Here is a 13,046-nt window from a genome sequence, read left to right as displayed (position 1 = left end):
CTGTTCAAAAGTCTTTAAAGACAGCTCCTATCTTTATGTGCACATTCGCACTCACACCGCTGACCGTCCATTTAAGTGTCCTCATTGTCCGAAATTCTTTACCCTACAATCAGACCTGCAATTCCACCTCTCAACTCATCCCGGCAAGCAAATCAACAAGTGTCCACACTGCGCACAGTATTTTATAGATAGTGATGAACTCGTTGAGCACATACGTATTCACACAGGCGCACGGACTTATAATTGTACAGAGTGCTCCAAGGAGTTTGGCTATGCTTGGCAGTTGGAGACGCATATTCGAAAGCACACCGGAGAGCATCCATTCAAATGTCCCCACTGCCCACAGACCTTTGTAGACAAGAAGGATCTGGGCAAGCATATCGAATCTCACACCAACGAACGTCCACACAAATGCCCCCACTGTCCAAAGACATTTATCCGCTCTGCCTATCTTAGAACGCACATCAAAGCTCACAGCAAAGAAAAACCATAGTGGAATCCTCTCATCCGCACCTAGTTATTGAAAAGCACTAGAGTATTTAAATTTGGCGGCAAGCTTACAATCTAACGATAACTCAATTATTGATAACTAAAATTAAGATCCCGAAGATTGTTTTGCTTGTTAAACCCGAGATACAATAATATAAATATAATTACAAAAATTCAATTAATGTATATTCAAAATGTATACATTTATTTATTACTTATATTTTTTTTATAAAAGTCTCAATATCGCACAACTCGAATATGCGACCGCGCTGCCAACGTTGTCAACTGATAACAGCTCTGGCAAACAAGCATATTAGAGATGAGAGCTGTCGAGTAAATGAATAAATAAATACGATAACTTGTGGTGAAGTTGAATATATATCGATATCTCGATAATTTTAATATTGTCCATCCTTTGTTATTGTTGTGGATGTTATTAATATATTGTAACTATTAATTGAAGTCGCTTGCTTGGAAAACATAAGCTATGGAACAAGTTTGCCGTGCTTGCATGACTAGTTCCGTGGCACTAGTGGATATATTCGCCGATCAGAGAGCTCCTAGTCTGGCGGACATGCTGAACGAGTGCGTCGACTGTGAGATAAAACAAGACGACCAACTTCCAAAGAAAATATGCCTAGCGTGCATTTGTGATGTTCAAGCTGCATTTGGATTTAAGCGCAAGTGCGAGAAGAGCCACCAGGTGTTGAGCGCAAAGCTAAATAAAGCTGTAAATTTGGAAATGACAGAGAAAGACATAGACCTAGGTTGTGTGAAGGAGGAACAGGAGGAATTCACAAGTGCAGAAGAGAATCAAAGGGAATATAATTCCAATATGTCAAGTAGCAGTCCTATCAATGTTCCATCTGATTGCAATACGAATGTGAATATACAGTCTGAATTGCTTAATACAGAAAATTTGGAACTGGCGGAAGAAAGCATTGACTTAGGCTGCGTCAAGATTGAGAAGGATGCAGTCGTGGCTACTGAAAATGTAAACAATGTATCAAGTGCAACGCCAGTGGAAACTTCTGAGACACAGAAAGTCAATGAGGAGTGCCAGGAAGCCTATAAGCCGAATAATAAGCTACCATCTAATTTAAAGACTGAGTCTGCTCCCAAAAGAAATCAATTCCAATGTCCACACTGTTCAAAAGACTTTAGCCAAAGCTCGCATCTCAATGCGCACATTCGTACTCATACTGGTGAACGGCCATACAAATGTACACACTGTCCAAGAGCCTTTAGTCAGGCTTCAAATCTCCGTAAACATCTCTGCATTCATTCTGGCGAACGTCCATTTAAGTGTCCTCACTGTTCAAAAGCCTTTACTCGACACACGGATCTGCAATACCACGTCTCGATTCATCCAGGCAAACAAATCCACAAGTGTCCACACTGCACAAGATATTTTATAGAGAGCGCTGAGCTCGAGGAGCATTTACGTTATCACACAGGAGATCGAATTTACACTTGTACAGAGTGCTCCAAAGAGTTTGGCTATGCTTGGCAACTGCAGAGGCACATTCGAACGCACACCGGAAAGCATCCATTCAAGTGTCCCCACTGCTCAAAGACCTGTGTGGACAAGGGAGATCTAGGCAGACACATCCGATCCCACACCGGCGAGCGTCCGCACAAATGTCCACACTGTCCAAAGGCTTTCACCCGCGCTGCTTATCTTAAAACGCACATCAATACTCATAGCTAAGAAAACCCATAGTGGAAACTCTTATAAATCCGTTATATAATTCACATCATTGGATTATTCAATTATTTGTCCTAATTCCTTGCCTAGCGTTTTATAATTTAAATTTGGCGGCAAATGTGCCTAAGCCCCATACTGCAATTATCGATGAATGTCTTGAAGCTCGATAAATGTATCTTTTGCTAGAAAACGGAATATTTGATATAAAAGTGTAATATCAGAAATGCAAGTGAAATAAAATAAGGCTAAGCGAATCTTCATTAATACAGTATTTGGTTCAACAATTATTAATTTAGTCTTATTTAACAAATAAATGTCTATACGTTTAATATCAGCGTTTGAATTTCAGTTGAATAATGCTGCATTTTAAGTCGATAAGCAAATCGATTGCACTTGAATTGCAGTGTTGAAGTATCGATATTGAACGATAGTTGCAATCGATTGTGATACTGCGATAACATATGACGAAAAGTGTTGGCGATTGATTGCATTTAAGAATTGTATTTTATTTATGACTGCTCGTTGTCAAAACAAATAAACTGCTTCTAGATGGACGCCAAGTTAGATGTAAGTACGGGCAGCAAGAATTTGATAACAAGCTCACATAGCTTATATGTCAATGATTCATAGATGTTTGAGGACGTCAACACATCGCCCTCGCTGGAGGGTGACATGTCTATACCGGGCAAACGGACCACAACAACAACATCACAGAATGGAGTGCCAGATTACAATACGTTGGACGAACCAATTCGGGAAACAGTGCTGAGGGATATACGCGCCGTTGGCATCAAGTTCTATCATGTGCTCTATCCCAAAGAGAAGTCGAGTCTGCTGCGCGATTGTACGTCATCAGGTGTAATTCATTGTATGCGTAAGCAGTTTTGTCAAATGCCTTCTCTATGTTGCAGGGGATCTGTGGGGACCTTTGGTGCTGTGCACCTTTATGGCGACGATATTGCAAGGCTCCTCGTCCGCCGACAGCATGTCCGACAATGGCCCTGAATTCGCTCAAGTCTTTGTTATTGTTTGGATAGGTGCTGCCATTGTAACACTCAACTCCAAGCTGCTAGGTGGCAATATGTGTGTATCTAAAGCCGCAATTTAATAGATTACGTATATTTATAGATACATGTATCTGCATGTGCTCTTATTACAGCTCATTCTTCCAATCGGTTTGTGTGCTTGGCTATTGCCTCACTCCGGTGGCATTGTCTTTGATCATCTGTCGCGTCATCTTGTTGTCCACGCAGACACGTTTTCTTTTCTTCTTGCGCTTCGTCACCACAACACTCGGATTCACCTGGGCTACGTATGGTGAGTTTCATTACTTAAGATCAGTCTTGAATGAATTTCGAACACTAAACTAGATAATTTGATAAAAACATAAAGTAAAACTTTAAATATCTAAAGAATACTATCAACAATGAAAAATTCTCATCTTTTGAAGAGTTTTGTATAAAGCTTTTAATATAAAAAATCAGTTTATAAATTTGTAATTAGTATACAAAAGATGTTTCTGATATTTCTTCGACTTTTTTTTTTTGATTCCAAAATCATTTTCAATCATTATTGGCTATGTGTAATTGAAACAATACATTCTGTAAGTTTTGAAGAATTTCAGAACTAAGCAAATAGTCAAAATAGTATAATTTTTCTCAAGTCGATACTAACGCGATTTATCGTTTTTAAAACTTATTGTCCAACTCACTAAATTGATTTTGCTGTTACAAAATCATATTTCGTCAATGTTTTCTTCTTTAAAACATTCCATTACCACAATTATATTATTTTTTTGCCCGTAATATATTGTTAATAAAAACATTACTATGTTTTTTAATTTTTTATTGAAATTACCGGAAAATCTTAAAATTTAATCAGATCTGTTTTTAAAGTAGCCAGACTTCTGTTTGATAAATATTTCTTAAAATTTTCTAGCTATTTTAATTACAAAATAGCATAGTTTAGCTATAAGTAACTTATATTATTAATTATCAATATATATTAACTTTTTACAGCATCCTTCATCTTTCTGGGTCAAAGTCAACCGCCACATCGCAAGCCGCTTGCCGTGTATCCAATTTTCCTGTTTTTCTTCATCATATCGTGGCTGGTTCTATCGCATAATTAATACTATGCTTAGTTGATAAAATGTTCGTACTTTCCATAGCATAACCAAATCGATTGTAAATTTATATATAATTTGAAAACTGTGACCGCACCTTGCTTAAGGTAGAAATATGGGCTATATTTTTGTTGGTTTATTTAATTCTTAAAATCTTACAAATTACATATGTATGTGTGATCGTATTTTACACGTCGAGACTGTTGGCTGACGAGGCAACTTCGAGGGACATTTGCATTTGAACACCATCGCCTTTGGTGGGTCGATAAGTCAAGGAATTGGCCCGCGCCTTGCGGCCCATAAAATGTCGTTCCACCCATTTGAGCAGCGTATACACGGAGTCAGTCGAGGGCAAACGATGATCGGCAGCGGTCTTCACAATATCCGAGGATGTGACACGGAATGTACGCGCCATACCCTTGAGCGCCTGTTGTGTGATAATGAAAATATACAATCAGAGATAATCCTCACTTTCTCTATTCTTACGATTACTTACCACCATGGCATCCTCGTCAGTAAGATCGTCACCCACATAGATAATCTTGATGCGCTCATTCCAATCCACACCAAAGGATGTGCGCAATATGTAAATGGATGCACGACCCTTGTTCCACTGTACTGGAGGACGTGCCTCGAGAGCGCAGTGCGCCTCCGTTGCTCTGAAGCCGTACTTCTCAATCAGACTACGCGCCTTGTCGACCATATCGGGTCGCAGCTGTACAGGCGTCTCTCGATAATGGAACGTGAGCAGAGATCCTTTGTTCTCCACCCAGGCGCCGTCGCGACAAACTGAATCCTGTAGTGCCTTGAGCAGATGACTCACCTTGTCCTCGTATTCAATGGGCATGGGATGGACAAATTTGCTGCCATCGGGATGCAGAATCTCCAGACCATGATTACCGGCATAGGTAATGCCCTCAATTCCAACCATTTTCTTAACATTGTCCACGTTCCGTCCCGAGATGACGGCCACATAGACATCCGAGTGATTGGACAGCTTGAAGAGCACATTCTTAATCTCTGGCGAAAGCGTGGCCAGATCCGGATGTGGGGCAATGGGTGCCAGGGTACCATCATAGTCCAATAGCAAGGCCAGCTTGTGATTATAACCGATGTATCTGAAATGCAAGAGTGTAAAAAAAGGAGTAAGTCGATCCACCTGGGATTAAGAGATTGAGTGGGTCTACTCACTTGAGTAAGTAGTCATCAAAGTCGTCCACAGAGACAGGCTGCATGATGGTGGTGCCGACGTCATCCATCTCCAGGGCGCCCACTGCCTTGAGGAAGCAGCGCATCCAGTGGCTGACATCGCACTCCGCCTCACGACGTCGCAGACGCGCCATGCGCAGCACACGCTCATCCTCGGGCATGGTCAGGGCACGATGTATGACCTCGGCGGCCTCGTTCACCTCATAAGGATTACATAGCAGCGCCTCGTGCATCATCTCGCCAGCACCAGCGAAAGGAGAGATGACCAGTACACCGGGCACCTCATTAATCTGGCACGCAACAAATTCCTTGGCCACCAGATTCATACCATCTCTAAGAGGCGTCACAAGACACACAGCTGCATCCCTATAGAGCGCTGCCAGCTCATCCTGACTCACATAGTCGTAAATGTAGCGAATGGGAGCCCAGTTCGCAGTGGTAAAGCGTCCGTTGATGCGTCCAACCAGTTGATCCACTTCCTCCTTGAGCTCACGATACTCCTTGACGTCTGTGCGTGAGGGAACCGAGATCTGCAGCAAGCTGACCTTCTCCTTGTGCTGCGGATATTTAAGCAACAAGGCCTCAAAAGCCATCAGACGATGTACCAATCCCTTGGTGTAATCCAATCGATCCACACCCAAAATAATCTGTTGCTTCGAGGTCTTCAGCACTTTGGGTGCATTCTGGGCCAGGTTAACAAAACGCTCGTAGGGAATGCCAATTGGCAGTGGACGGATACGGACTGTGCGTCCACCGTGCTCCACCAGCAAGTTGTTGCGATCCACACGACAGCCAAGGTTACGCTGGCAGCAGTCCACAAAATTAAGGCAATAATCCTGAATGTGAAAGCCAACGAGATCACAGCCAAGCATACCCTGCAATATCTCATCGGACCAGGGCAACAGACGGAAGATGTCCCAGGGCGGGAAAGGTATATGTAAGAAGAATGCCAGACGGCAGGGCAGATTCTTCTCCTCGGCATGCTCCCTCACCCAATTGGCTGCCAACATCAAATGATAATCGTGTATCCAAACAATCGGAGGATTCTTCTCGCTGCCATTTTTATTGGCCAGACACTTCTCCAGTGCCTCAATGGTGCGCACAGCGAAATGTTTATTGACCGTAACATAATCATGCCAATGTTCTCCGCCAAAATTGGCACGTCCTGGCATCGAGTGGAAGAGCGGCCAGAAGATCTTGTTGCAGCATCCATTGTAATAGCTATCAAAGATTTTTGCATCAATGTTAACGGAGACAACTTGATCGGATTTAAGTCCAGCTGTGGGCGTCTGGTCGTAGGGATTTGATTCGGGTATCGCCTCATTGGGATCTTCTAGATGTATGCCAGACCAGCCCACCCAAAGGCCGTTGCCCTTGATGACAACCGGACAGACGGCCGTAACAAGACCGCCAGCACTGCAATCAAATAAAACAGACGTTAGCACAGGGTGAGGAGGGTATATAAGTATATATTTATTTTAAGATCAGTCTAAGTTATTATTTTAATGAAATTTGAAATATTAAAAAAAGAATTATAGGACAATTGTGATTAAAAGAAATTTAAAGTAAATCAAGAATTCATTTATAAAACCTTTATAAGTAAAGCCCGTTTTTTATCCTGATCCCAGTCTGCATTCAATCCGAAGTATACCTAACCTCCAATCCAGTTTCGTCTTAAAAAATTCAATCCTCAAAATTTTAAATTCGACTAGAAAATTGTTATCCTGTATATTCTTAAACTCAGGCCTAAGAGACATTACCGAAAATTCTTAAATGCAGGCTTACAAAATTCAATATCCAATTCTGTAATCCAGATTTTAAAAATGCAGTCTTACTTAAATTCAGTCTTAAAAGATTCAGTACCACATATTATTATATGCAGGCTAATTAAACGGACGTAAGCGCAGAGTGAGGAGGCTTTATGCACATATAGATCTGTATGTACATAGGTGTATGTATGCCTGACTGATTTTAGATTCATTTCCAGCCCACTTTAAGCAGGGTGCATCGCAATGACACTGACACTAACGACTTTGATAAGGAATACCATAAAATACAACGTTGATACGGCGTAAGTGTAAACAACCTCGACTCCAGCCAAAGGCCAATACCAAATCCAACAAAAAATAAATAAATTAATTTCCAATTCCAAAACAAGACATATAGTATGCTAACCCATTATAACTCGAAGCTTTTGGGTAGGGTCAGTACGATTAGGTCAGACCCAATAATCCCATAGACTAGAGGAGCACGTGATGTTGCTTTTCAGTGTCAGGTTCGCAGCTTCTTGGTATGAAAGCCTTGAAATGACGCCTCATCTATGTCGACTATAACATAATAATGAACCCCTTTGAAACATCACTCTTGTCGTCGTCGTTAGGCAGTAAGGGTCAAAAACGCGAAATGGACCCCGCTGATAAGTTCTGTCATTATTATAGAATTTGTTTTCTAGTTTCAACTATGTTCGCCAGACTTTGCATACAGTTTGCTCATCTTCTCCCCTTCTCACTCTATCTCTCTCTCTCTCCCTATCTTTCTATCTCTTTCTACCATTCTCTCTTTTTTCCCACTCTGTGTATTTTGCGCTGATAAGCACTAATCACTAATCACTTAAAGCGTGTGGAAACAAGATGATCAAAAGGCATTCATAGGTAGTTCAGTTCCCTATCGGGGGGTTGTGGTCCGGTACAAGCTGTCTTATCATCAAATGCAAATTGTATGCCCGTGATTCCAATTGGTTTTGTTTTTCAAAATTGATTTGTTTTTTCTTTTTTCATTTCGAAAATTGACTTTTGTTTAACTTGACTAAGCTTGTTTGCTTAATTGTCACGAGATCTGCTTAGTAAGAAATTCCCTGGAAAAATTAAACGAATAATATAAATTTTACTAATATACAAATACATATATTCGTACTATTCATATATACTTTTTGGAGGATTTTGGCTTTGTTCTCAATCTGAACTCGTTCAATGAACTTTTGCTTTGTTCGAAATTAAGAAAACTAAATAATATTAAAATGATAAAAATTCTTTTATGTAAGTTCATAACATTAGATTGTTAATAACTCACAAATGGATTAAAAATGGGAATTCTATAATTTAAAGTTAGTTAAATTGAAACCTTTATAATTTTGATTCTTAAATTTTTTTATTTACACTTTCTATAGAAATTTTCGGAAGATGATATTCAGATATTTTGAATACAATTTTAAAAGCACTGGAATTTTGCTGGTTTAATTTTTTAAGCCGATTCGAATCAACTCAATGACTGACATTTTTAAAGAAAACAGTTCTTTTTAGAAGACACAATCACACACACATATTTTTAATTTTATCCCTTACTCACCTGGCCTTACGTTCCAACTCCTTGGTTTTAGAATTACGTGTCAGGACGAATGGCAAACGATTCGAGACTACGATGAGACTCGCCTTCGTCGAAGGCTCCCCGGCATTTGTCACAATAATCTCCGTATCGGGCATATTGAAACGTTTGTTTCAGATAAATATCCTTGAGTTCTATATGATTTTAAGAAAAATCAATGATCACTGCATTAACAATTGGCACTAGTCGTTTTTGACCAGATCGCGAGTTGGGTACTGAACAGGATATTGATAACGGATGTCACCTAACGTTTTGACCCGGGACTTGTGTACGCTGCGCTGTGTGGCACACAACTAATTGCACACGAAATGCAATTGTCGGGAGATGCAACGATCTTGCCGTCTGTGGACTGCCCTTATCAATCTTCTATATATACGCCGGACAAAGCGATCGCTTACCGTGCGATCCAGTGGATGGTGCAGGTGGATAGAGGGAGGAAGATCCCGTCGCGTTGCCGAAAAACAGAATTCGTTATCGGAACTTATCTTTCCAAAATGCAATTCGCGTATGACTTTTACAAAAACAGTTGAATAGTCGTTGTTCTTTTATTTTTTTTTGGCTGGCTTTAAGATTTCTCGCGGGAGCCAGCAGCTCCGTACCCTGTCAAAAATAGACAAGCACTAATGCCAAAGTCTCATTCGGCGGGAACTTTTCTTTAAAAATATTGAATGTGGCATCTCAGGTTCCACAGTCCACATTGAATCCGCCTTATCAGAAAATCGTCGAATTCAATATTATATTTAGTTCATTCGTCGCAGCTCATTATGTACATGCGAAAGCGTGCCTCAAACATTAATTGCTTCAGACAACATCGACAAGACTCTAGAACAGTTTCCTCTGAAACTGCAATATTTTGGATACAGTCTTGGATTCAAGGAGTTACAAATCTACAGAATATGTAGCCTATAAAAAAAAAAACCCAAGACGAGCTTAGTTTTCTAGTTATCACTGGCTGTGTCCGGTTTTATCAGCCTGAATACATCCCAGTCGTTTTGTCTATTGTGGCGATAAGTCAAATGTTGTTATTTACTTGTCAGTTGTCAGTTTATGGAAAAGAAGAAGATCTATCCGAATTGTACACAGGAGTGATCTATTTTTAAACCCAAACTGCACGTTGCAATTCCAGAATATTGCTGAATTTCTAATCATTCGCTGTTTGACCCTAGGCTAACCTTGTAATGACGTTATTTGGCTGTTAATTGCGTTTAGTTATGGTTAGAAGCGTTTGTAGCCAACGCTTAAACAATGCTGATAAGAGATCCCCACACTGTGCAATCAGTGGCACATTGTGTTTATGCAATGCAATTGAAGATTTAGATTTGGTTAATTACTTAGGTATAAATAGTGCAGGAATGGGGTATACTCTCTCTATTTGTGTGTGTGTGTGTGTGTGTGTGCATACGTCTATTTCTGAACTTGAACGCTTGATCATGTCTGGCATTCATGCGCTTATCATGACGCCAGACTAACGGTTTACGTGATTCCTAGCATTTGCAATTGCATCATATAGAAAATCAAAACTGCAATCAAACCAATCAGTAATTTATAATTACTACATACGCTCGACGTTTGACGCAGGTATCTTTTAATATACATTTTTAGTTGCTGCAATTCAAATACCCAAACAAATAACGGGTATTGACAGTATTTCAACTGTCATAGCAAGCAGGTTTGTGTCGTTGAGAATCGATCGATTTTATCGGCGGGCTTATGCTAGTGCTGCAAGCTTGCCACACGTTCCCTTCAACACTGAAATCCATTAAAAAGTTCAAAATTCAAACAAATTTTATTACAAATTCTCGAAACATTTTCAAAATTCTAGTTTTAATATTTAGAAAAATTACTAAAATGAAGAAGGGCACTGAAGTAAAAATGGTCTAGATCGGTTTTCAAGGTTGCCAGATAGTTGCCAAATGGCAATGTCTTGTAGTTGTAAAATAATTCCCAAATTGCACCAAATTTCCGCAGTAAATTCGACGCAAGCGTTATAAATAAGCAGTAACTAACAAGTGGAAAAGTTAGGGTCTTGACTAAATTGAATTACACACGATATAAAAGCAACGGCACAATTCTAACAAATTCGCAGAATGGATCCATCAACAATAGAATTTATTGGCGAGAAATGCATGATTAGCATTATTCCAAATTTCTCCAATGAGCCGCTGCATTTAATTTATGGCTCTGTGGGTCCATTCCGGGCCGGCTTTCCCGTGTTTGTGCCTCTTTGGCTGGCGGCTCATCTTCGAAAGCAACAAAAATGCCGCATTGTCCCGCCAGAATGGATGGAGCTGGAAACACTAGAAGAAATCAAGGAGGAAGAGAAGCGTTCCAAGTGAGTTTGAGTTTGTTGATATCATTTAATTACATTTCTAACGATTTTCGTTGTTCAGATTCTTTACTAAGATGCCCAGCGAGCATTACATGGTTGTAGCACAATTGGTCATGAGCACGGCGCCGGATGATGTGCCGCGCTGCGAGGAGCTGCGCACTGTCATCAAGGATATATTCGACATACGTGAATCAAAGCTGCGCACCTCCATAGACGCATTCATTAAAGGCGAAGGCACCTATGCCAAGCTGGACAATTTAACCCTACTGGAAATACACAGTGTTCGACCAATTCTGCCATATTCCCTGGATCACATAGCGCGATATCAAAGAATCGCCACGGCATCCCAGCGGGATACTTCCATGCTGGGCATGAACACCACGGCCAGCGGCACGGGAACAGGCTCAATGAGCAACTCCTTTTTTACACAGTAACAAAAAGTGATAACAGTAATACCTAGATTCTAGTTAATTATATTTGTATATAGAAATAAGAAAATCACATTAAAATTTTAATAAACAATAGAATGTTTATTTAAAAATTTAGTAAATTAAAATATACAAATATTCAGATATTAACAATCTTGAAATCTTGTATCTATAGAGGAAAACTATAAATTCCCAGCGTCACCAATAGTCCCCTGTAGGTGTGGCAGTCTCTGAATGAACCCGTTTAACGTGTCTGCATAGATTATCCCAACGTGGAGTTGAGAAGCCGCAACCAGAGATTACGCACACATGTAGCTCTAATTCTGTGGATCCATGTTTGGCAATATGTCTCTTAATGTTATAGCCACGATTTGTGCGGTAACTGCACGTTTCACATTCATAAAATTTGCTTTTACCACTTTTGTAGTTTTTTCTATAAAATGCAAAGTAATTTTGTTATTGAAAATTAAATTTAAAGAAATTTGTAGACTTGCCTTGGTTTAACGATTCTCTTGTCTTTCTGTTTGGATACCTTGTTTAGTTTTGGTACGTCCGTTTGGTTTTTAGTAGGGATTGTTTCGGAAGGATCCTCAGCTGGAAACACAGTTGGAATCTCATCACTTAGCAATGACGCCGACTCCTCATCACTTAGCATTGATGCTGGATCCTCATCACTTTGTATTAATGCTAAATCCTCATCATCCATCACCGCTGATGATGGATCCTCCAAATGTAATGGCTTTACTTTGATTACCTCCTTTTTCAATTCTTCTGCATTCTCGTTTCTAGGCTTTGTTACTCCATGTACTCTTTGTATGTGTCGGTTTAGATTGTCCCAACGCAATGTTGAAAATGAGCAGCCAGCATGCTGGCACATATGTTGTAGTTCCTTTGGAGGTTTCTCGAAATGTTTGGCCTGATGCCTTTGGACGTTGTAAGCCCGATTGGCTTTGTAACTGCACTGCGGGCAGCCGTATAATTTGCTGGATTTTGGCTTCTTCTTTGCACCTATCAGTCTCACTGGATCGGCCATAATTGAAATAGATAGATCTAAAATGAAATCCTTTTAAAATTTATAAGATAAAAAAATGTCTCAACAAACCAGCTAAAAGCAGTGTGTTGAAGCGGAGATGTGAATTTGCTTAATATTTTTATGAATTTCCCCAAAAAACAAGCGACTAGGAAATGGTATATGGTAAATGCGGTAACATATAAGACATCTTTGCTTATGATTCTTTATTATAATTTCCAGTAAATTATCAAACGTAAACAAACTTGACAAGCGAATGCACTAAACTAAGCAGTGCTGCCACCCAAATGCAAATTACCAATAGTTTAAACCTCTGGCAACCGTTCTAAAAACAAAACAGCTGTACC

The 13,046-nt window shown here is 40.0% G+C and overlaps 5 protein-coding genes across 8 annotated transcripts; 3 read left to right on the top strand and 2 right to left on the bottom strand.

The window, feature by feature from the left end:
* The first annotated feature begins 926 nt into the window (after window positions 1-926).
* On the top strand, window positions 927-2,461 carry LOC117782200 (zinc finger protein 771). Its single transcript, XM_034619208.1, has one exon. The coding sequence runs from the start codon at window positions 977-979 to the stop codon at window positions 2,198-2,200; it is 1,224 nt and encodes a 407-aa protein (XP_034475099.1). The 5' UTR covers window positions 927-976; the 3' UTR covers window positions 2,201-2,461.
* Window positions 2,462-2,608: 147 nt separating this feature from the next.
* Window positions 2,609-4,799, top strand: LOC117782203 (protein YIPF6). Its single transcript, XM_034619214.1, has 5 exons — window positions 2,609-2,764; window positions 2,828-3,041; window positions 3,109-3,280; window positions 3,357-3,514; window positions 4,216-4,799. Exons 1-5 carry the CDS (start codon window positions 2,747-2,749, stop codon window positions 4,326-4,328), a joined length of 675 nt encoding a protein of 224 aa, XP_034475105.1. The 5' UTR covers window positions 2,609-2,746; the 3' UTR covers window positions 4,329-4,799.
* On the bottom strand, window positions 4,444-9,207 carry LOC117782199 (alpha,alpha-trehalose-phosphate synthase [UDP-forming] 56 kDa subunit). Its single transcript, XM_034619207.1, has 4 exons — window positions 8,877-9,207; window positions 5,514-6,947; window positions 4,819-5,440; window positions 4,444-4,749 (listed from the first exon to the last, which is right to left on the bottom strand). The coding sequence occupies exons 1-4, from the start codon at window positions 9,008-9,010 to the stop codon at window positions 4,510-4,512; spliced, it is 2,430 nt and encodes an 809-aa protein (XP_034475098.1). The 5' UTR covers window positions 9,011-9,207; the 3' UTR covers window positions 4,444-4,509.
* Window positions 9,208-10,808: 1,601 nt separating this feature from the next.
* LOC117782204 (probable DNA replication complex GINS protein PSF2) lies at window positions 10,809-11,783 on the top strand. The gene is made up of 2 exons (XM_034619215.1): window positions 10,809-11,244; window positions 11,303-11,783. The coding sequence occupies exons 1-2, from the start codon at window positions 11,000-11,002 to the stop codon at window positions 11,673-11,675; spliced, it is 618 nt and encodes a 205-aa protein (XP_034475106.1). The 5' UTR covers window positions 10,809-10,999; the 3' UTR covers window positions 11,676-11,783.
* LOC117782202 (fez family zinc finger protein 2-like) lies at window positions 11,751-12,982 on the bottom strand. Of its 4 annotated transcripts, none has more exons than XM_034619210.1 (3): window positions 12,772-12,982; window positions 12,164-12,719; window positions 11,751-12,102 (listed from the first exon to the last, which is right to left on the bottom strand). In XM_034619210.1, exons 2-3 carry the CDS (start codon window positions 12,700-12,702, stop codon window positions 11,868-11,870), a joined length of 774 nt encoding a protein of 257 aa, XP_034475101.1. In that variant the 5' UTR covers window positions 12,703-12,719; window positions 12,772-12,982; the 3' UTR covers window positions 11,751-11,867. The 4 variants fall into 4 exon arrangements, with proteins under 4 accessions (XP_034475101.1, XP_034475102.1, XP_034475103.1 ...); XM_034619211.1 differs by having other exon boundaries at window positions 12,164-12,689; XM_034619212.1 differs by having other exon boundaries at window positions 12,160-12,723; window positions 12,893-12,982.
* Window positions 12,983-13,046: the final 64 nt, after the last annotated feature.

The sequence above is a fragment of the Drosophila innubila genome (genome assembly GCF_004354385.1).
Source record: "Drosophila innubila isolate TH190305 chromosome 2L unlocalized genomic scaffold, UK_Dinn_1.0 4_B_2L, whole genome shotgun sequence".
In the NCBI taxonomy this organism is placed as follows: domain Eukaryota; kingdom Metazoa; phylum Arthropoda; class Insecta; order Diptera; family Drosophilidae; genus Drosophila; species Drosophila innubila.
The sequence above is the reverse complement of the archived record's forward strand: the minus strand, read 5'-3'. Positions and strand labels throughout refer to the sequence as shown.

What these genes read in the sequence shown, in the direction of transcription:
- LOC117782203 (XM_034619214.1), top strand. An exon ending in GTCGAGTCTGCTGCGCGATT is followed by an intron (nt 3,042 to 3,108) that starts GTACGTCATCAG and finishes TCTATGTTGCAG; the next exon opens with GGGATCTGTGGGGACCTTTG. An exon ending in AAGCTGCTAGGTGGCAATAT is followed by an intron (nt 3,281 to 3,356) that starts GTGTGTATCTAA and finishes CTCTTATTACAG; the next exon opens with CTCATTCTTCCAATCGGTTT.
- LOC117782199 (XM_034619207.1), bottom strand. Translation starts at nt 9,010, where the DNA reads ATGCCCGATACGGAGATTATTGTGACAAATGCCGGGGAGCCTTCGACG. An exon ending in GAGTTGGAACGTAAGGCCAG is followed by an intron (nt 6,948 to 8,876) that starts GTGAGTAAGGGA and finishes ATTTGATTGCAG; the next exon opens with TGCTGGCGGTCTTGTTACGG. An exon ending in TTTGATGACTACTTACTCAA is followed by an intron (nt 5,441 to 5,513) that starts GTGAGTAGACCC and finishes CTTGCATTTCAG; the next exon opens with ATACATCGGTTATAATCACA.
- LOC117782202 (XM_034619210.1), bottom strand. Translation starts at nt 12,702, where the DNA reads ATGGCCGATCCAGTGAGACTGATAGGTGCAAAGAAGAAGCCAAAATCC. An exon ending in AAGAGAATCGTTAAACCAAG is followed by an intron (nt 12,103 to 12,163) that starts GCAAGTCTACAA and finishes TGCATTTTATAG; the next exon opens with AAAAAACTACAAAAGTGGTA.
- LOC117782200 (XM_034619208.1), top strand. Translation starts at nt 977, where the DNA reads ATGGAACAAGTTTGCCGTGCTTGCATGACTAGTTCCGTGGCACTAGTG.
- LOC117782204 (XM_034619215.1), top strand. Translation starts at nt 11,000, where the DNA reads ATGGATCCATCAACAATAGAATTTATTGGCGAGAAATGCATGATTAGC. An exon ending in GAGGAAGAGAAGCGTTCCAA is followed by an intron (nt 11,245 to 11,302) that starts GTGAGTTTGAGT and finishes TTCGTTGTTCAG; the next exon opens with ATTCTTTACTAAGATGCCCA.